The following is a 21,251-nucleotide window of genomic DNA, read 5'->3' as shown; positions in this document are numbered from 1 at the left end:
TCTGGCCTCAGATATATAACACTCACTAGTTGTGTAACTCTGGGCAAGTCACTTAACCCCAAGTGCCTCACCAAAAAAAAAAAAACCCAAACCCCAAACCAATAGTGAAAATAAATTGTGTCAAATGTTCTTGATAATTTTGATTTCAGGGTGCTATCTTTTCAGATTTGATTGGATCATCTTTTAAAATCTCATAATGTGGCTAACAAAGAGCTTGTCCTAGGAGCAGAAGAAGGGCCAGTTTTGCCTTTTATCGTTTGCTTGTGCCCTTATTATTAGTATGATCTTTGGTTTCTTTGTAGGAATCTTCTTAAGTCACTTACCTGGGCATGTGTATACTGACATGTAATATGTTCAAAGTGTGTGAAACAGATGAAAGTAGAACGGGCCATGCCTCTATGTAGCAGAACGCCCACATTTCCCTTAGGATACCTTGTATACCATAATGTTACATCAATCAAAAAATAAACATTTATTAAATGCCAGGCACTGTGTTGAGTGCTGAGGATACAAAAAGAGGCAAAGTTCCTGCCTTCAAGGAGCTTACAATTGAATGGGGCAATGACATGGAAACAAATATATGCAAAGCAAGCTATATACAGGACAAATAGGAAATAATTAAAAGAGGGAAAGCACTAGAATTAAGAGGGGTTGGGGAAGGTTACCTGTAGAAAGTGGGAGTTTAGTTGGGACTTAAAGGTCATATTACATGACCATCTGACATATGGACCGAGTCAAAGCACCAATGCTAACCCATGTCATGTTAAATATTAGTAAAAATGAATTTCATTTTTATTTATTTAAATAAAAATATAAGTAGAAATTTCAGTAGTTTCTTCCTGCACCCCTAGGTATTGTCTTGCATAGCCCTAGGATACATGTACTCTACTTTGGAGACCACTGAAACAGAGCAAACCTCTGATTTAGTCAAGCACTAAACAGATTGAGGGTGAAGATTCCTCTCTGGTTTTTTGAAATACCAAGGGAGAAGGATTGGGTTCCATGCATTAACTGCAGTTACCCAGCACATTGTCCCATGCTTCACTCTGTCAAGGCAAGCAACCATGATTGCGTGAAACTTTGAGAAAATGCCAAAACCATGGAATCAAATCCAATGACAGTAGCGAGAAGTGTATCACATGGGAAAGTCACATGCCCCAAGAGACAAATTTACAAACTGAATTGAGAGGCCAGTCAAACTTTCCTCCATTCTGTTCTACGATATAAGGATCTCCGCTGTGGAGCAGAATCTTTTTGCTGTTAGAAACAGCCGCTTCTCTGTTTCTCTCTATGTTGGTTATTGTATAATATGAACGATCGCAGAACTCTTAACCTTGCAAGTCTCCTAATGAGTAAACATTGCCTAATAGCTCCCTCCCAGCTGTTGCTGTCACATTTGACATTGACCAGATTTCCTTCTTAGGATCTCCATTCCCCAGCATAACAATTTGCATAGCTGTTTTAAATTCTGAATTTGTCTTTTGCCTGAGACTGGTTTTTGTGTAATGCAGAGGGAAGACTTCATCGAAGTGTGAGCTACCTTTTCTCTGGCCATGGTCAGCACATGGGTAATCTTTGCTTCTGCTTTCTTCTTTCTGGGATCTTTCCAGCTTCCAGATTTCCAGGAGGTGAGTTTAGTCCCTGGAAATACTAATGTTCAGGGAATTATGGTCCTTGAAAATCTGATGATATGGGTTGAAACTGTCCTTCATCTTGTTAAATAAAGGAAATTTGGGCGAATGGCTTGGAGTCAGGAAGGTGTAGATCCTAATCTGGACTCTAATGATTATTAGATACGTGACTACCAGCAATTCTCTTAAACTCTCTAAGCCTCAGTGTCTTAATCTGTAATATGGGGATAACTGTTGTGCCTGCTTCAGGGCTGTTATAAGGCTCAAATGAGATAATGTTGGTACAATGCTTTATAAACTTTAACAGGACACAAAAGTGAGCTATCATTCTTCTTTGAAATCAAGTTATTTGGCATAAATTAAAGTCAGAACTCAGAAATCCGGGGGACTAAAGCCAGTTCATTGCAGAAGGCATATTGTCATTATTAAGATAATTGCTTTTCATCAAAGGTGAAAAATACAATTACTAAAATCTACCTACTTTTTCTTCTCTCTTTCTCTTTCAGAGATTTCTGATGGCTTTGGAGCCAGAGAATATTTTCTTTTATTTTGGTGCTATTTCCACCCTAGAAGGTACTATTCTGTGGTGTCTTTTTAGCAATGGAAACATTACTCTTTTTATTTTCCTTGGTAATTAATTGAGTCAATATGGCTTTGATTTTCTTTTTCACATCCCCCACTTTGTGTGTGTGTGTGTGTGTGTGTGTGTGTGTGTGTGTGTGTAAGCTACTTCTCTTCCATGTACCAAGTTCCTGCTAATTAAATACTTGCTGTTATCTTACTGACAAATATAAAGAAACATGATCGGAGTAGTTTCCAGGACAGAGCTTGAGACTCCAGAACTTTCTACAAAAGAATCTTTGTAAATATCTCAAAGCAAATTGCTGCTGACTAGTTTGGGCAAATACCTTCCTTTTTCTAGTTTCTGTGTCTCATCTATAAAAGGAGGCAAATAGAATACTCTCTAAAACCCCTTCAACTTTAACATTTTTGTGATTTAGGAAGGATTATTTTTATTTACGGAAACTTAAGAGTTTATTCCTTGTTTTTGTGGAAATGGAAATGAATGGCATGCCCTCAATTTCTATTTTTTTTAGCTAAAGAGATTTGGTTATAATTAGTACAGTCTTTTCACCCTCACATATCAATACTTCTCTCTCTGCCTGTTAATTGAGGATTTAGGAGTATGATAAATTTTCTCATTGTATGGAGTCCTTAGCCAGGAACAGGGAATTAAGGGACTTTCTACTACTGAAATGGACTCACTTGTTACCTGCAGTCTTGTCCCACACTAGGTATATTCAATTAAAGCCTTCAGACATTTATTCAGCACCTACAGCATTCAAGGTCCAAGAGGTATTGTGGCATAGCGAACAAAGCCCTGGGTTTGGAGTCGGCAAGACCATGTTCAAATCTAGCTTCTGAGGCTATTGGCTGTGTGATCCTGGGCAAAATATATTACTTAGTGTCTGTGTACCTCAGGGCTTGCATACCCACTAAATTTTAGGTGGTCTTGTCCTGACTCGGTGAAGCCACACCAGGAGTCTGCATTTTAACTGAAGCACAGATTTTCGGAGTATTAGTGGCTTTCCCGGGCGCTGTTAGGTACTGGGGATACAGAGACAAACAATCACAGTCTCTGCCCTTAGGGAGCTTACATTCTATCCAGGGGTGGAGGTGGGGGAGAATACAACATATACACAGAGAAATATAATGTAAGGTAGTTTGAGGAGAAAGAAAGCACTAAATTGGGACTACACCAAAGTCAGTTTATTCATGGCCTAGTGGGGAGAGGATGATAATTTTAAAGATGTATCTTTAAAGTCAAAGGCCTCTTACTGCCAAATAAATTCAGCAAGGGAATTCAGTTTTGCCCATTTTCTTGATTGGAAAGAACTGCAGAAATGCTGAGCTAGGATTTCCTAAATCACACTGCCCATCTTGTTTCTTCTAGCCCTAGAGTTCGATGTGCTTCAGCTCAGCTGCGCTTGTGAAGACCACCAGATCTCCAGGCTGTATTGTAAGACACTGCACTGCTCCTTCCAGGCCCTGGGAGAACTCTATACCTTCCAGTTCCCTGAAGAGCTCAGCCTCCTGATCCCTTCCTTTACTAGCCAATGGGTGATTAACTCCTCTCTCTGGCTACTGAAACAATATCCAGACAGCTGCTTTACAGGAGGCAGGGTCCTGTTGCCCCCTGGGGCTGCTGCTAAGATTACTTACTGTGCAGGGCAGTTGGTGAGTGAATGCTATGATTATTAATGATTTCATCTTATTAGCACTTGCCTATAGCCAGGTGAAATATATGGGGGGATGGGGGATGTTGAGGGTGAGCCTAGTATGACAGCTGCTAGAGCACAAAGTGGAAGGAGGGGAGGAATTCTGTGAGAATGTGTATAATTACTTTTTCTCAACTCTGTTATTGAATATACCTTACAATGCTCCAGATACTAAGTTGGTGAAGGTGGTAGTCAAAAGAGCTTCGCCCTTAAGTTCATAGATTTAGAACCAGAAGAGATCTTAAGTTCCATCTTGCCAAACTCCCTCATTCTATAGATAAGGAAATTGAGGCCAGCAGAGGTTAAGTCACTTGCCCAGGGGTGCACTGGTAGTAATTAGCAGAGCTGGGATTCAAACTCAGGCCCTCTGACTTCAGATCCAGTGTTCTTTTCACTACATCATGTGCCTTTGTGTGGTTTTGTGATGCTAGCCAAGTTACTTTCCCTCTCTTGGAATCAGTTTTCTTTCCTCTAAAAATGAGGGGGTTAGATATTATATAATTTTTGACATACTTTTCCAACTTTAAGATTCTGTGATTCTGCTACAGTTCTGTGACAGGTTTGGGGTATGTACCCACAAACCTAGAGCCTCTTCTTATTCTTATACAGCAATGATCCAGTAAAGAATTTTATCCTTGGAGCTTCCTAAATACTGTTGGCCTCAAAGGGTGATCAGGCAAGGTTTTGAGGAACTATATTTGGAATAGAGTTGTTTTTTGGCACAGAGCACAATCTTACTGAGGTCAACACCATGGGGTTCAGTCCCTGTATGGGCCAGTTAGTGCGTTAGGAATAGAAATTGTTCTCCCCAGCCACTTGCAAATATGAATTTGTATTCATAAGGGGAAAGAGAAAGAGAGGGCAGGTGAATATTCACTGCTAGACATATTAGCTCACAGAATCGCTTCTTCTATAGGTAGCAGGGTCACTAGTGGCATTGTAGTGCTGTTGCAGTTATCTGAGATAATCCTGGTAAGGGGAGATCAGGGAAGAAAGACCCACTCAAAGTTTGGATGCAAGTCAGTGAAAAACCCTGTCATCCAAGTACGCTTTCCTCACTATAGCTGCCGCATAATTTATAGAGAGGAAAATGAAGCAAGGGTAGTCATTCTGAAATGTAAACTTTTGCTAAGTACAAGGTATACATAGATAGCAAAATATGCAATGTGCAAATATGAATTTGCAATATCTTACAACCTAGTTCACCACTATGAGAAGGACTCTGGTGTGGAAGAAAACATAATGAAAGGCTTTGCAAACAGAAGTGTTAGGGGGGAAATCTAAGTACAGAATTTGCTCCATCTACACTAACATGGAGAATAATTCTAAAATAAAGTCAGTTACCTCGAGAGAGGGAAGATAAAGGGTCATTCTTTCTTTGCTTCCATACTCTTTTTTTTCCTTTTTATCAGCAAGGAGAAGTCATAGTGAGGGGTGAGCAGCTTTACATTCAACCTCTGAAGAGGGAACACTGGAGCCTGGCGCTGGACCGCAGTCATGCCCAGCCCCATCTTATTCACAAGATTACTCAGAGGGCATCAGGGACCCTACAAGGTACCATCCTTCTTTCTCGGACAGGACAATTTCTAGGAAAGTTAGGTGGCAAAGCAACTTCTTGTCCTTACGTTGTTGGTTAGTCGTGGCCTACTCTTTGTGACCCCATTTGAGATTTTCTTGGTAAAGGTACTAGAGTGGTTTGCCATTTTCTTCTCCAGCTCATTTTACAGATGAGGAAACTGAGGCCAACAGGCTTAAGTGACTTGCCCAGCTAGTAAGTGTCTGAGGCCCCATCTGTCCTCATGAAGATGAGTCTTTCAGATTCCAAGTCCAGTGCTGTGTGCACTGTGGTGCCACCTGGCTGTCCCCAGGGCTCATTCAGCTCCCCATATTTGTTGGAGATTTCCTGGCATCCTTTGAGATGCCTCTGACTTCCAGAGGCATTCTTCTTTCAGGGTAAGGCCCTCCACGGGAATGTGCTGAGAAGTAGGGGAGTATTTCTCTATCCTTCCCCGGCTGGTACAACCTCTACTGCATCATCCAGTTCCCCAACACTATCCACTCCATGTCCTGATGTCTCAGAAGACGCTATAACCGGTCCCATTCACTTCAAACCAGGAAGCAACACCGCCATATATTAATGTCACCGAAGCCCTAGTTAATTGGCCTATGCTAGCCTAGAGCAATCAATCAATAAGCATTATTAAGCAACTGTTATGTGCCCTGCACTGTTCTAGGCACTAGGAATACAAAGACAAAAAAAATTACATCTTCCCTGTTCTCAAGGAACTTACCTCTGTCAGGGGAGATAATGTGTAGGTAAATAACTATATGCAAAATAAATACAAAGTAAATTTTCTTGGGGGGAGAGGAGCCTAGTAGCTGTGGGAATCAGGAAAGTCTTCCTAAAAAAGGTTGCCTTGAGCAGAGTTTTGAAGATAGCTAGAGTAAGAAGTGATTTACACCCTCCCTTCAGAGATTCTACAAGGCTAAAGTGGCTTTGAATTCAGGAGGAAGCAACATCCATTTTAAAGTGACCTTCAAATTTTGGAGTTTAGAAGAATTCAATATAAGTGTGAACAAGGCCTGTTCAACTTTGGGAGAAGTAAAGACTGTTTATGCAAGGTAATTTGAAGGGCACGGTAAGACTGGCCTGTTCCAAAGTAATCCTCCATCCCATTCACAGACCAGTGTAATTTGACACCGTCCTTTTTTCCTCCCTGGTCTGAAATTCCTATCACCGAAGTCACTAATGGATTAGATAACAAAGGCTAAAGGGAGAAGGGGGTTTTCTTCAGAAGGCTTCACCATGCATACATATATAAGTGCCTTCATAGCATGGCAACAGAGTACTGACTTTGGAGTGAGAAAGACCTGGGTTCAAATCTTGTCCCTGACACATATTAACTTCTCAGTGCCTCAGGTAACTCATTAAGACTTTAAGTTACAGAGGGGCAGCTAGGTGGTGCAGTGGATAGAATACCCCCTGGAGTCAGGAGGACCTGAGTTCAAATCTGCCTTCAGACACTTATGAGCTATGTGACCCTGGACAAATCACTTAACCTTGATGCCTCCCCACCCCCCCCCCAAAAAAAGGAAAAAGAAATTATTGGTTAGACCCCCCCAAAAAAAACCCCAAACCCAAATACTCTTTTCTATTTTTCTCCCATTAGCACATTAACACAGTCAGACCTGAACCTGCCAAATCACTTTGGCGCTGAACAGGAGTTTAAGTCAGAGAGACCAACCTGCTGGCTATTACTAAAGTCCAGTCCTGAGGTGAGGAGGGCCTGTACTAGGATGCATTATCATCAGAAGAGAAAAGGGGGGAAGTATATGAGAAATATTTCGAAGGAAGAATCTGCAGGTCTTGGCAACTGATTGGCTGTGGGAGTGAGAGAGAGTGAGGAAGGAGACTGGAAGGATGGTGGTGCCTGTGACAGCAGCTGGGGAAAGCCCTGATAAAAGACTGCGCAATAGCTGCCCAGGGGGATCCTTCCACCATCGCTGACTTGTTCTTTCTTTCTTTTTTTCTTTTTGATGGGGCAGTCGGAGTTGAGTAACTTGCTCAGGGTCACACAGCTAGTAAGTGTCAAGTATCTGAGGCCGGATTTGAACTCAGGTCCTCCTGATTCAAGGCCATAGCTCTATCCACTGGGCCACCTAGATGCCCCTCATCACTGACTTCTTTTTTTTATTTTTTATTTTTTTTTATTAATTTATTTTTAGTTTTCAACAATCACTTCCATAAACTTTTGAGTTTTATATTTTCTCCCCCTCCCTCCCCACCTACCTCTCCAAGATGGCATGCAATCTGATATAGTTTCTACATATACATTCCTATTAAACAGATTTTCACATTAGCCATATTGTAAAGAATTATAATCAATAATAGGAGGAACCACAAGAAAGAGGAAACAAAATAAAACAGAAGAAAAAAAAGAACAAGAGATGGTTAGATCTACATTCAAACTCCATAGTTCTTTCTCTGGATGTGGATAGCATTTTCTGTCATGAGACTTTTGGAGATGTCTTAGATCTTTGCATTGCTGAGAAGAGCTAAGTCTATCAACGTTAGTCATCGCACAGCATGGCTGTTACTGTGTACAATATTCTCCTGGTTCTGCTCACTTCACTGAGTATCAGTCCATACAAGTCTTTCCAGGTTTTTCTGAAGTCTACTTACTCATCATTTCTTATAGCACAGTAGTATTCCATTACATTTATGTACCACAACTTGTTCAGCCACTCCCCAGTTGATGGGCATCATCACTGACTTCTGATGGAGACTTCCATGAGCCTTTTATTCAGACTTTTCTTAGTATGCAGCCTAGAGAGTCACAGAGTCCTCTGGGCAGTTACAGAGAGAAGAGTCCACTTGTCCAGGTCCATGATACTACCTGGCTAAGCAGGTATGGCTGATAATTCCACTGATTGTGGTCAGATGCAATCACTACTATAGCTGGAACATAGAGAGACCCTTTGTTTACCCTTTTTATTGTTCAGTTATGTTTGACTCTTCATGACTCCATTTGGGGTTTCTTGACAAAGATACTGGAGTTGTTTGCCATTTCCTTCTCCAGCTCATTTTACAGATGAGGAAACTGAGGCAAACAGGCTTAAGTGACTTGCCCAGGGTTACACAGCTATTAAGTGTCTGGAGGGATTTGAACTCAGGTCTTTCTGATTCCAGGCCCAGCACTCTATCCACTTGGACACCTAACAGTTTACCCTGACCTTCCCTATAGAGTGCTCTCCAAATTCTGTTACCTACAGGGCCCTAAGCAAGGAAGACACCTGCCTTGGACAGATTGCCTTGGATTTGGGAAGCATCTTTGAAAGTGGGGAAACTAAAACCACTTAAACCCTATTTCCTAAGTCTGGGACTTTATGAGGGACTTTATTCTGCCCTGACCACAACCCTGCTGGCTTTCTGCACACAGCTCACCGACTTTCTCCTCGAATCTCTAAACGGGCCCTAGGAAGCGTCAAACACCTGGAGCTACTGGTTGTGGTGGGCCATGATGTCTATGAGTACCACAAGGAAGACACGGAGCGATATGTCCTCACCAACCTCAATATTGTGAGTGATTTCCAAAGCAGAGCCCTCGATCACATTTTCTTTGAAACATTCTAATAACTCCTACTTGAATACAGTGCTCTAGGATTTACCTTACAAAGTGCTTTTGGTGAGAAGCACTTCAGGGAAGCACTGAACAAGTCCTTGGAATTAAATGTTGTCTTTGTAACTATGGGAAAGGGTTGTCCTGTCTGTCCCTCAGGGGTGGGGAACCTGCAGCCTCAAGGCCACAGGTGGCCTTCTAGGTCCTCAAGTGCGGCCCTTTGACTGAATCCAAGTTTTACAGAACAAATCCTTGGATTCAGTCAAAAGGCCGCACCCAAGGACCTAGAAGGCCACATGTGGCTCTGAGGCCACAGGTTCCCCACCTGTGTTCTAACCATTTACCTGGCTTATTAATTAGCCATCCGTTTCTTTCTTCTTTTTTTCCCAACCATTTCCTACATTCTGAAATTTGGTGAGTTGGATTTACCATCTTCAGAGATTTTTCCTCTTCACGACATTAATGATTTTATAGATCAATGCCAATAACCAAGGCAGTGGACTGAGTCTACCTGTGGCATATGTTGGCCATGTGACCCTGGGCAAGTAGACCGTTGCCAAGCAGATTCTGCTCTGCATTGACAGAGGAAGTCCTGGTCTGGAATTTTCTACCAATGAAATCTCTGATCCTGTCTAAAAGCAAAGGAAAGACCCACAATAATATTTTATATTTGTACTTATATTCTTCACTTTTCACATTCTTTTATGTATCTCTGTTGTACCCGTTATGCTAACATCTGGTCAGATGAGGAAGACAATTATTATCTTTTTGTGTCTTTATTATTTTTAAAATATATTTTATTTTTTCCCCAATTACATGTTAAAACAATTTTTTAAGACTTGAGTTCCAAATTCTATCCCTCCCTTCCTCTCTCTCCTTCCCCTCCCTGAGACAGGAAACAATCAGATATAGGTTATACATGTGCAATCATGTAAAACATTTCCATATTAGTCATTATGTGAAAGAAGACTCAAATAAAAGGAAAAAAAGAAAGTGAAAATAGCATGCTTCAGTTTGTATTCAAACATTTTCATTTCTTTCTCTGGAGACGGGTAGTATGCTTCATCATTAGTCCTTTGGGATTGTCTTGGATCATTTTATTGCTGAGAATAGCTAAGTCATTCATAGTTCTTTATTGTGTAATATCGCTGTTACTGTGTACAATGTTCTCCTGGTTCTATTCATTTCACTTTGCATCATGTAAAGTCTTTTCAGGTTTTTCTGAAATCATCCTGCTTGTCATTTCTTATAGCACAATAGTATTCTATTACAATCATGTAACACAGCTTATTTAGCCACTCCCCAATTCATGGGCATCGCTTTGATTTTTAATTCTTAGCCACCACAAAAGGGGCTGCTATAAATATTTTTGTTAACCTCATTTTATAAAGGCTCAGCCAATAGTATATGAAGGTAGCCTCTCAGTTTCCACATTTGTAAAATTAGAGTGTTGGACTATATAATCTCCAAAGTCTCTTCTAAATGTAACATGCCATGTTCTAGGTTGTGGTGGGGAACCTGCAGGCTTAAGGCCATGTGGCTTAGGCTTAAGTTAAGGTCTCCTGACACTTAGTCCACTGAGGTACAAACACTTCACTTTTTTGTTTTGTTATTAATTGTTATTTTTGTTGTTGTTGTTCAGTCATTTTTCAATTGTGTATGAGTATTCGTGACCCCATTTGGGGTTTTCTTGGCAAAAATACTGGACTGGTTTGCCATTTCCTTCTTCAGCTCATTTTATAGTTGAGGAAACTAAGGAAAACAGGGTTAAGTGACTTGTCCAGGGTCACACAGCTAGCAAGTGTCTGAGGCCATATTTGAACTCAGGAAGATGAGTCTTCCTGACTTTAGGCCCAGCACTCTATCCATTGTACTATGTAGCTGTCCAATTAATTATTATATTAATAATTGTTATGTTAATCCTCTGTCCCTATAAGATGCAGTTCAGACATCATCTTTTGGATGAAGCATTTCCTGAGCCCTCAACAACTAGTGTCTTCCCTCCCATAGTACTTTGTATTTAACTACTGTGTGTGTATATATATATTTATTTATTTGCTAACTTTATATTTATACAGTATATAATTTTTTTTTGAGGGGGGGGACTAGGCAATGGGGTTAAGTGACCTGCCCAGGGTCACACAGCTAGTAAGTATCAAGTGTCTGGTCTGAGGTCTAATTTGAACTCAGGTCCTTCTGACTCCAGGGCCAGGTGCTCTATCTGCTGCGCCACCTAGCTGCTCTTACAGTACATATTTTTATATATTGTTTCCTCTATTAGAAATGGAAAGCTGCTTCTGAATAGGGATCATTTTACTCTTTGTACTTGTATCTCTAGCCCCTAACTGCTCTGGCACACAGTAGGTCCTTAATAAATACTTGTTGATTATTTAATTGTCAGGGCAATATCTCTTTACTTCCAACTCCTTTAATCTTTTTTTCTGCTTCACTTCTTAATAGGGGGCAGAACTGCTGAGAGATGTTTCCGTAGGAGCCCAGTTCCGAGTCCACCTGATAAAGATGATCATTCTGACTGAGCCAGAGGTAGGAGGCAGATTAAATTCAGAAAGCAGCCTCTTCGTCCTGCTGCCCACCCCCTAGCCAGTGGCATAGATGTGCTGACTTCAGAGGCTGTTCTTTGGAGGGCCTCCTTCCTCTCTACTCCTTCCCTCAGGCTGATCTGAGTATTACCACCAATCTCACCTCCTCACTGCTCAGCGTGTGTGAATGGAGCCAGAGGATCAATCCCCCAGATGACACCCACCCACTCCATGCTGACTTGGTCCTCTACATCACAAGGTAACTAAGTTCCCCACTCTGGAAGGCCTGGAGAGCCAAAAAGCTGGCATGGCTTTTTAAAAACAAATGTTAAAAACTGTTTTTACATGCAATTGGGACATAAGATATACAGGCAATGGGGTCTAGAAATCTATCCTGCCCTACAGGAAAATAGAAGGGAAAGGGGAGAAGAGAAGGGTGGCTGATAAAAGGGAGGGCAGATTGGGGAAAGGGGTATTCAGAATGCATTCTGTCCTGGGGTGAGGGGAGAAAAATTGGAACTCAAAATCTTGTGGAAGTGAATGTTGAAAACTAAAAATAAATAAAATAATTTTTAAAAAGCTGGCATGGGATAGTGTTTTTCCTAGGTCCCACTCCTATTCTTTTAACCACACCTCCAATATGCTCCAGTAGCAATGATTTGGGGAATGAAAAAGTAGCTTGGAAAATTCCCGAGGGCCCTCAAAGCTGGGGAGACTTTGTCTGCATCTGTCCTATTTGTGTGCTCTACCAGTGCCTTGTCCTTAGTCTTGCCCCTGTGAGCTATCTTTCTTTTGGAGGTTTGATCTGGAGCTGTCAGATGGCAACAAGCAGGTACGGGGAGTGACCCAGCTTGGGGGTGCTTGCTCCTCCTCCTGGAGCTGCCTTATCACAGAAGACACGGGCTTTGATCTGGGGGTCACCATTGCTCATGAGATTGGGCACAGGTATGTGACTTCCCTCCAGCCCCTATACAAAGTAGGGGAAGTGGCAAGAAGTAAAATCTACTGGAGGGCCAGAATGACTTCAGAAATAAAATATGGCAGAAGAGTTGACACTGGCTAGATGTGGGACTGGGGAATACAATGTGATCTAGAGCCAAGGAGGTTGGAAGAAGATCATGGGGAAAATTGCCAGGTACCTCAATGGGAGATACACTGCATAGCCCCAGTGACTGAGGAAGGTAAGCATTTTATTAGGAAAGTTTTAGGAGAATGTTTAGAAGGGGAATAGGAAGTTGGTCACTTCATAGTTCCAGTGATAGAGAACATGGGTCTCAGTCCACTGGAGGCAGGTAAAGTCAAAGAAAAGCTGGCATCTCCAGCTGGTCTTAAACCATGTCCTAGATGGAATGGAGAAGGGGAAAGGAGGAGGATGTGGTTTATCTTTGAAGAAGGCAAGTACAACAGAATTTCTCTTAGAAAAATGACCAAATGGGTCCTAATCACTCTGACCTTGATTGCAGCTTTGGTATTGATCATGATGGGGCTGACAAAAACAGCTGCAGCAGCAATGACCACATCATGGCCCTTGGGGGCACCCCAAACAGCATTGGCCTCACGTGGTCAGAGTGCAGCCGCGAGCAGTTTCTACACTTTGTTAGGTAATGACAGCTGAGGCCATTCCATTACTGCCTGGTATGTTATGTGCATGAAGAGGGAGGGGCGGACAGGTGGGATAGGGAGGGACCTTCTGTGAGTTATGATCCCTAAGGATCCTGAAAGCAAATTTAACCCTGCCTTGGGGATTACATCCTGGAGATGGGTGGGGGCCTATTGGCTTAGGGAACCTTGGGTTAAGTGGGACCGTAAAGTCTGCTGGGATCTGTGCCAGCACAGGGAAGGCAAGCTGTGTGAATGATCTGCCTCACCTGGAAGGAACAATCCCCCAGGCAGAGCCTGGCCTCTACTATGGAGCAGATGAGCAGTGCCGAGTTGCCTTTGGGAGTGCCGCCATTGCCTGTACCTTCTCCAGGGATGATGTTGTAGGTAGAACCTTATATCTGTTCTCATCTCTCCCCTCTCCTACCCTGTATCAGCCTCTGATCTTTCTTCTCCTATTTGCCCAAACTTCTCCATCATCTGTCCCCCACTGCACTTGCCCTGATAACCTCTTGTCCTAGGATCATAGACTTAGAACTGGAAGAGATCTTACGAGGTCAATGAGTCCAACCTCTTTATTTTACACAAGAGGAAACTGAGACACAGAGAGTTTAAGTGACTTCCCGGGGTCATAGAGCTAGTGAATGTCTAGGGGTTGGATTTAAACCCAGGTCTTTCTGACTCCGAGCCTAATGCCCTCTCTGTGGAATCACACTGCCTCTCTGGCAGTATCCAGTTCCCCACCTGTCTCTCCAGGGTAATCAGGATCCCTGCTGCAAAGTGGTCTGGCATCAGCAATCCCACAGAGTCTAGAAGGAAGAGCTAGTGTTGTACCCTGACCCTGTAGCCAACAACAAATATGGACCTTACAAGTATAGTTTCAAACATACAGCCTTCTCTTATCCCTTCTCAGGATATGTGCCAAGTTCTCTCCTGCCATACAGACCCTCAGGACCTCACCCGCTGTAGTCGCATCCTTATCCCACTCCTGGATGGGACTGAATGTGGAGTCAATAAGGTAAATAGCAAGGTTTGCATTGGATGTTTAAAGAGGATGCCTGTAGTCTGGCAGGGTTAATTCAGTTTGCAGGGTGAGGACAAGAGGAATGGTCATTTGAGAAAAAGATACTCCTGGTACACCACCATACTTTTAGTGATGGAGCTCTCTTTGCCCAGTTCCATGTCTCCCTCATTGAGTGGGATCTCTGTTGTAATGTGGGGATAAGGAAAGCAGATCACTGTTTTAGGCTGAGTTCATGGGAATGCTGCATCTTTGTGGGGAGTGACAGCTAGTAAATAGCAGAATCAGATCCTGAGCTTTGCAGTTCAGAAATTTATCTTTATCAGGTTGCCCAAGTATGAGCAGAACCTGATACACTAACTCAGTGCGGAAGGAACAAATTTGATAAGCCAGAAAGTCAACTCAATAATTTACAATGGGATATCTATGCTAGGCAAGATAACTAGGACTGGTTATTTTCAGGAGGCTTAGTGATGGACTGGGAAGTTACTCCCTTAGCATGGGTCTGGAAAAATAGGAGTTGCTCTGATGCTCAGTTGATAGTTTTTTACCTCCCTATTTAGTGCCTCAAAGGAATTACTAGTGGCTGACTGTCTCATCTCATCCATTTCTGTGTATAGAAGCATTCCAACCAGTTACACAATTAGACAGTCAAGTCTAATTTCATTAGCTGACTTACAGTTACATAGAGCTCAACAATTCAACAGATATTAAGTGCTGATTATGTGCCAGGCACTGAGGTGACAAAGATTAAACAGTGGCACAGCCTCTGCCTTCAGGGGGCTTGCATTCTGCAGAGTGGTGACCAGCATCTACATGAAATAACAAACTAGAATGTGTTAAGGGCAAAGCTGAACTCATATCCATCTTAGAATAGTACCCTATGGAACATAAATGCTTTTAAAGAAAACCTTGATTCAGTTGTACCATAGGAGGCACTCTCTTAAATAGATGGCTAAATGTTTTTTTCTGAGCTTAGTCAACTCTAACATATATATATGTTACCAAAAGCTAACAATCAATAGGAAGAAAAATATTAGTTTTAACATATACCTCATTAATGCAATTTTCCTGTCTTATGAGATGTATTTGTTGAATGTCAATCACAGTACTCCAAGAAAATTGAAGAAGGGTATATTCAGTGGTATGATAGTAAAATGTTCAACAATGGGCTCTCTGAAAAGGCACAACTCACTTTTAAGTTTAATCTGAAATATTAATATTTTCTCCATCACTTTCTTAAGGGTCAACAATCAACAAAACAGTAAATTAAACCCTGATTTCTAGATTTGTTATTATTCATTTGTTTCAGTTGGGTCTGACTCTTCGTAACCCCATTTAGGGTTTTCTTGGCAAAGATAGTGGAGTGGTTTGCCATTTCCTTCTCCAGCTCATTTTACAGATGAGGACACCGAGGCAAACAGGGTGAAGTCACTTGCCCAGGGCCATACAGCTAGTAAGTGTCTGAGGCCAGATTTGAACTCAGGAATACTCATGTTCCTGACTCCAGGCCCAGCACCCTGTCCACTATGCTACCTATTGAGGTATAAATGCTCAAAATGAAAATTTAACAGTGTTTAGAGCTGGTTCCAGCACAGTACTGGCAGCCTTGCTGAGCACCTCTTTTCTAGTTTGCTTTTTCTAATCTCCTTATTTTTACTACTGTTTGCTACAGCTTCTTATTTCCTTTACTTAATCTAAGTCAGTACCCTTTCTATTAAGTTAAAATGGGAAGTATATGTGTCAGCATGACTAGTGCTGGTTCACTATCCACTTTGGAGCTACCTCCCCAGCTTCCCTTTGCCTTGTCTCATCAGGTCCTTAGAGATCAACTGCTGCTCCTACTCAGGCTTCTAATAATTTGCTCATAATGTGACCCAAAGAGTAGACTTGCAGCTCTTGGTTCCTGGAAATCCATTTCTGAGTCCATAGCTGGCATTCTTCTCTGATGTAAAAGGTCCCTTGAATAAATCAATCAATAAACATTTATTAATCACCTCATATGTACCAGGCTATGTGCTAAGTGCTGGGTTTACGAAAAGAGACAAAACACAGTCTCCGCCCTCAAGGAGTGAATATCTTTTTGTGTTTGCCTCTATTCTGGTTTGTCTTTGCTTGTCCTTGCTGCGTCCCTTGGATGCACTGTCTGCCATTATGCCAATTTCCTTGATGACATACATAGTCATTGGAGGAGGAGAGCTGGGGATTGAAGGGGAGAGAGAGAGAGAGTGAAAGAGAGGGAGGGAAGGAATTGGGGGAGGGGAAGAGAGAGAGGAAGAAGGAGAAGGAGGAGAAGAGAGGAGACTCTTTCTCCTCTTGCCCCCCTTCCCCTCAGTGGTGTGGTAGTAAAATGTTTAACAATTGGCTCTCTGAAAAGGCACAACTCACTTTTAAGTTTGATCTGAATTGTTAACATTTTCTCCATCACTTTCTTATGTGTCAACAATCAACAAAACCCCCTTCCCTCCCAAGATGGAATCTCTCTTAAATGCCTAAACCTAGGGTTCTTCACTGATGAGCTGGTCTATCACCTAACTGAATGATTAAGGAAAATTCCACCACTATTTAGAGTCTCCAGGAGTGTGGTTAGTCAATCAAGCTGTTCCCTCCTTGAGCAAGATAAGTAGGAGTTTGTACCTAACAGCAGAAAATCTTATTTATACAGTTTTTAAACCTAATGATTATTGATTGGTTAAGGGAGAAGTGTTGAACTCCCTTCTTTACATTGGTAACTTCCACAGGGCCTTCTTATTAGCCAAAACTAGCAGTTTTGCCTTTCTCAGCGAGTTTATTAGAAGCAGCACCAAGAATTTTGGTGTGAGTCAAGGAACAAGTATTTTTTAAGTGCCTACTATGTGCTAGGCACTGTGTTAATTGATAGGGAGAAAAAGAAAGGCAATAGAAGGGGGAAAGGGATCCCTGCTCTCAAAGAGCTCACAATTGGATGGGAAAGATGACATGCAGCATAAATGGTGGGCAGTCTCATATGAAAGGCACTAAGATTAAGGAGGACTGGGAAAGGGTTCTTGCAGAAGGTGGGATTTTACCTGGGACCTGAAGGAAGCCAGGGAAGCCTGGAGGTGGAGATAAGGAGAGAATATTCTATAGATGGGAGATAGCCAGTGAAAAATCTTGGAACCTATGAAAGGACCAGGAGGGAGGCCATCAATGGGGATTTGTAGAGAAGAAGTGGTGAGTTAAATTGTCAAGAAGACTGGTGATATAAGAAGGGGCCAGGTTATAAAGGGCTTTGAAAGCCAAATTGAAGATTTTATGTTTGGTCCTGGAAGTAATAGGGAACCACTAGAATTCATTGAATTGGGGTGATAGTTCTATGGTCATATCTGCATTTTAGGAAAATCATTTTGACAGCTGAGTGGAGGATGGATTAGGGTGGGGAAAAACGAGTCAGGGAGACCAACCAGCCGGCTATTGCAACAGTCCAGGCATGAGTGGATGAGGGTCTGCACTAGGGTGGCTGAAGTGTCATAGGACAGAAGGGGGGCATATATGAGAAATGTTAGTTAGGGAGGTGGACACAATAGGATTTGACCACTGATTAGATGGGGGAGGAGTGAGAGAGAGTGAAGAATCTAGCATGACACCTAGGCTGAGAGTCAAGGTAACTGAGAGGATGGTGATACCCTTGACAAGAATAGGCAAATAAGGAAGAGGGGAAAGGATAACAAGTTCATTATAATTGAGGAAGATTGGTAAGGGCTTTTTATACAAGGTAGGAGTTTAGCTGGGGCTTGAAAGAACCCAGGCAAGCCAGGAGGTAGAGATAGGGAGGAAGAGCATTCCAGGCCTGGGGGAGAGCCAGAGAAAGTGCTTGGAGTCAGAGGATTGAGTGTCTTATGGGAGGAGCAGCAAGGAGGCCACTGTCACTGACCTTGCCATTCAACAGAGTATGTGGATAACAAATGAGTTTGATACCGTTTTTTGTGTTGACTATCTACCTCACTGCAGAAATGGGGGTTTAAGAAAAAATCATATCTATCTTCCTGTGGCTAATTAGTATGCTTAAAAAAACCCCAAAACACCCAACTTTCCTAATGTAGTCCTCCTCCTACCCCCTCCCAAAGAGCCATCCCTTATAAGAAAGAATAACAAAGAAGAAAAAAGAGTTCAGCAAAACTAACACATTTTAAAAGTCTGATATTTAATGCAGTGTTCCATAGCCATAGTCCCTCACCTCTGCAAAGAAGTAGGGAGAATTGCCTTCTCCTCTTCATTCTGTGGGGCCAGCTTTGTTATTATAATTTTGCAGCATTCAATCTTAATTTTGTTGTATTGTTCTTTCCATTTACATTGTTGTAGTCTGTGTATGTTGGTTTTCTGGCTTTGCTTCATTTTTCATCAGTTTGATGGGGTATGAGCCCAAGCCAAGACCTTTGCCCCTCGCCTCAGAAAGAATCCTAAACCTCTAGACCTCATCAAGTTCGTCTAAGTCTTTCCCCTCTTCTCTGTGTTCATCTTAGTCACTATTTCTAAAAAAAAGAGTTATATTCCATTACTTTCTTGTACCACAATTTATTTAGCCCTTTTCTAATTGAAAGGTACTGTTATAAATATGTTGGTGTATTTCTTTCTTCCTTCTTCTTTCGTTCCTTCTTTCTTTTCCTCTTTTCTTTCCTTCCTTCCTCCTCCTCCTCCTTCTTTTTCCTCTCTCTCTCTCTTGTCTCTCTGTCTCTCTCTTTGTCTCTCTTTCTCTCTCTGTCTCTGTCTCTGTCTCTCTCTCCTTCTCTCCCTCCCTTCCTGAAGCATATGCTTAGCAGTGGAATCCCTGGATCAAAAGGGATATGGACATTTCAATTACTTTATTTTCAACGTGTTTTTCTATTCTAGTGGTGCTCTAAGGGCCACTGCCGTTCTCTAGAAGAGTTGACCCCAGTCTCCTTAGTACATGGACAGTGGTCTAGTTGGGGCCCTCCTAGCACTTGCTCCCGAACCTGTGGAGGAGGAGTCATCACCAGAAGACGGCAGTGCAACAACCCCAGGTACGTGGGACCTCAGTTTCTGGGGTTGAGTGGGTATGGGTTGGAGTGGGAGAACACAGGCCCTTTCTTCATCTAGGAGCAGACTGTAGTGTAGGTACACTGTGGCGAGGAAGCTGTCTACACTGCTCTTCCTCCTGACTCTGCCCAATGGTGCTTTTCAGACCTGCCTTTGGTGGTCTTGACTGTGCAGGAGCTGACCTCAAGGCTGAGCTGTGCAACACTCAGGTAAGGATGCCCCTTTTAGACCACTTGGTGGGGTAGAGACCTCTTTTAACCCTGAGTCCTATTATCTGGAGGAGCCAAGCCACTGAAGTGAGTGATAAGACCCTAAAAGTCATTACAGTCTTTCCCCTAGGGCAAGAATTGCCTCTACACAGCTTTCTGACCTGATAGAGATAAGAAAGGACTAAATCCTACACTCCCAGACAGGTAGGGAGAAGCAGGGACATCTGTGCTGCCAGTTACAGGGACTTTGCTACCTTTTGTAAAGACACAGCTTAAAGCAATACAAAGATTTTTTTCTTGAGTTGCAATCTGCCTCCTAACCTCTATCTGTGCATCTTAATTTTGTTTTCCAGAGCTATACAAAATAATTATGTGATAGCCTTTCAGGTATCTAAAGAAAGCTGTTATGCCTCCATTCTCTCTTCCCCAGGCAAAGCACCTTGAGATCCAGTGTCCCAGGACATTAGGGGAGCAGATTATGTAAAAAAACCAACTTTAGACACATTTTGTCTCACCCAAGAAAGGCCTTAATGTTAGCTATCATGGACTTTGGCATAAAAGAAGCTGAGATTCACTAAATCTCTTTTGGGGATTCCCTCTTCATTTTTTTTTTCTGACCAGCTACAGTTTTCCTGACCAAATTTAAATAATTGAAGCTTTCCTCTCAATAGCCTTGTCTGCCGGAGCTCACTTTCTGTCTCCTCTGGATATCCTCTGTACCTCTTTTCTGCAGGCCTGTGTGAAGACCCAGCTAGAGTTCATGTCTGAGCAATGTGCTGCGACTGATGGGAAGCCACTATACCTCACTCCGGGGGTTCCCACCTTCTATAGCTGGAAGTCAGCTGCTCAGTATAGCCAAGGTAGAGAGAAGTGAGGCCATCTCTCTCTCTGTGACTCTCACAATATCGTCACTGCACTGCTAGAATTTATCATTTGTGTCCTTCCGTCATCCGTATCTGTGTCCCCTAAATCCTGTGTCTCATTCCTTTGTGGTGCAGTGGCAAGAGTATTAGACTTAAAGTCAGAATGTCAGGGTTCAAATCCCAGCTCTGTTACCTATTACCTGTGTGACTTTGGGCAAATTACTTAACCTTTCTGGGCTTCCTGTAAAACGAGGGGGTTAGATAAGGTAGTTTCTAAAGTCCCTTCCAGTTCACTGGATCAGTCAGTCAATCAATAAGCATTGGTGACATGCCTACTCTGCACCAGGCACTGTCCTAAGTACTGGAGATACGTCCCTGCTTATAACTAATTACTCAGTGGTTACTCCTCTAGCAGCCTTAAACGCCCAAAGGAATGGAATAATAAGGAGAGAATGATAGAGTATACTGGAGACGTTTTGGGATAGAGACCCTTATCAGCAACTGTACTGGGGAATTGGAAGTACTGGGATCCAGTTCTGTTTATTTTCCCCATTATTTAGCAGCAAGTGCTCTCTCAAGTGGATGGTTTTGTGGTGGATAAGTGGCCACAACTGAAAAGACAAGAAAGAACATGTATGAAACCTATGTATTAGAAGCCAAATTTATTAAAGTTAAATTTTATTTTATTTTATTTTATTTTTTTATTTGTCAGATCTTTATTGGGTAAGTGGGGAAGGTTGACAGGGTCCAGCTTAGTCTTTCTTGGGAGCAGCCTTCCTCCTGACAGCTGGAACGTTGCTGAGCTCCCCTTTCTTCCTCTTGGCCCGGATGTGAGTTCCCACCCTTTTTTTGATGAACTTAAGGGCTCCCTTATCCTTGGAGACCTTTAACAGTTCCATGGCCCACCTCAGGGGCAAATCCACACACCTCCCGGATCATATCTTTCACAAACTTGGTGTGTTTGGTCAAGCGC

General features: G+C 42.4%; 1 protein-coding gene across 3 annotated transcripts in view; it reads left to right on the top strand.

The window, feature by feature from the left end:
- The first annotated feature begins 1,199 nt into the window (after positions 1-1,199).
- The window catches only part of ADAMTS13 (ADAM metallopeptidase with thrombospondin type 1 motif 13), a 53,405-nt gene continuing 33,353 nt past the window's right edge, over positions 1,200-21,251 (top strand). For 2 of the 3 annotated variants that reach the window (XM_020981966.2, XM_020981963.2), the window contains exons 1-14: positions 1,201-1,628; positions 2,138-2,204; positions 3,586-3,869; positions 5,323-5,464; positions 8,851-8,990; positions 11,491-11,574; positions 11,705-11,829; positions 12,369-12,515; positions 13,034-13,171; positions 13,402-13,552; positions 14,083-14,187; positions 19,039-19,190; positions 19,352-19,415; positions 20,149-20,275. In XM_020981966.2, the coding sequence (XP_020837625.1) occupies positions 1,554-1,628; positions 2,138-2,204; positions 3,586-3,869; positions 5,323-5,464; positions 8,851-8,990; positions 11,491-11,574; positions 11,705-11,829; positions 12,369-12,515; positions 13,034-13,171; positions 13,402-13,552; positions 14,083-14,187; positions 19,039-19,190; positions 19,352-19,415; positions 20,149-20,275 (1,801 nt within the window). In that variant the 5' untranslated portion in view covers positions 1,201-1,553. Of the gene's footprint in view, positions 1,629-2,137; positions 2,205-3,585; positions 3,870-5,322; positions 5,465-8,850; positions 8,991-11,490; positions 11,575-11,704; positions 11,830-12,368; positions 12,516-13,033; positions 13,172-13,401; positions 13,553-14,082; positions 14,188-19,038; positions 19,191-19,351; positions 19,416-20,148; positions 20,276-21,251 lie in introns of all 3 variants that reach the window. The other variant, XR_013484718.1, reaches the window with a different exon arrangement.

The sequence above is a fragment of the Phascolarctos cinereus genome, unplaced genomic scaffold, assembly GCF_003287225.1.
Source record: "Phascolarctos cinereus isolate Bilbo 61053 unplaced genomic scaffold, phaCin_HiC Scaffold_2;HRSCAF=192, whole genome shotgun sequence".
Taxonomy (NCBI): domain Eukaryota; kingdom Metazoa; phylum Chordata; class Mammalia; order Diprotodontia; family Phascolarctidae; genus Phascolarctos; species Phascolarctos cinereus.
Note: the sequence above shows the minus strand (reverse complement) of the source record. Positions and strands in the feature narration are given on the sequence as shown.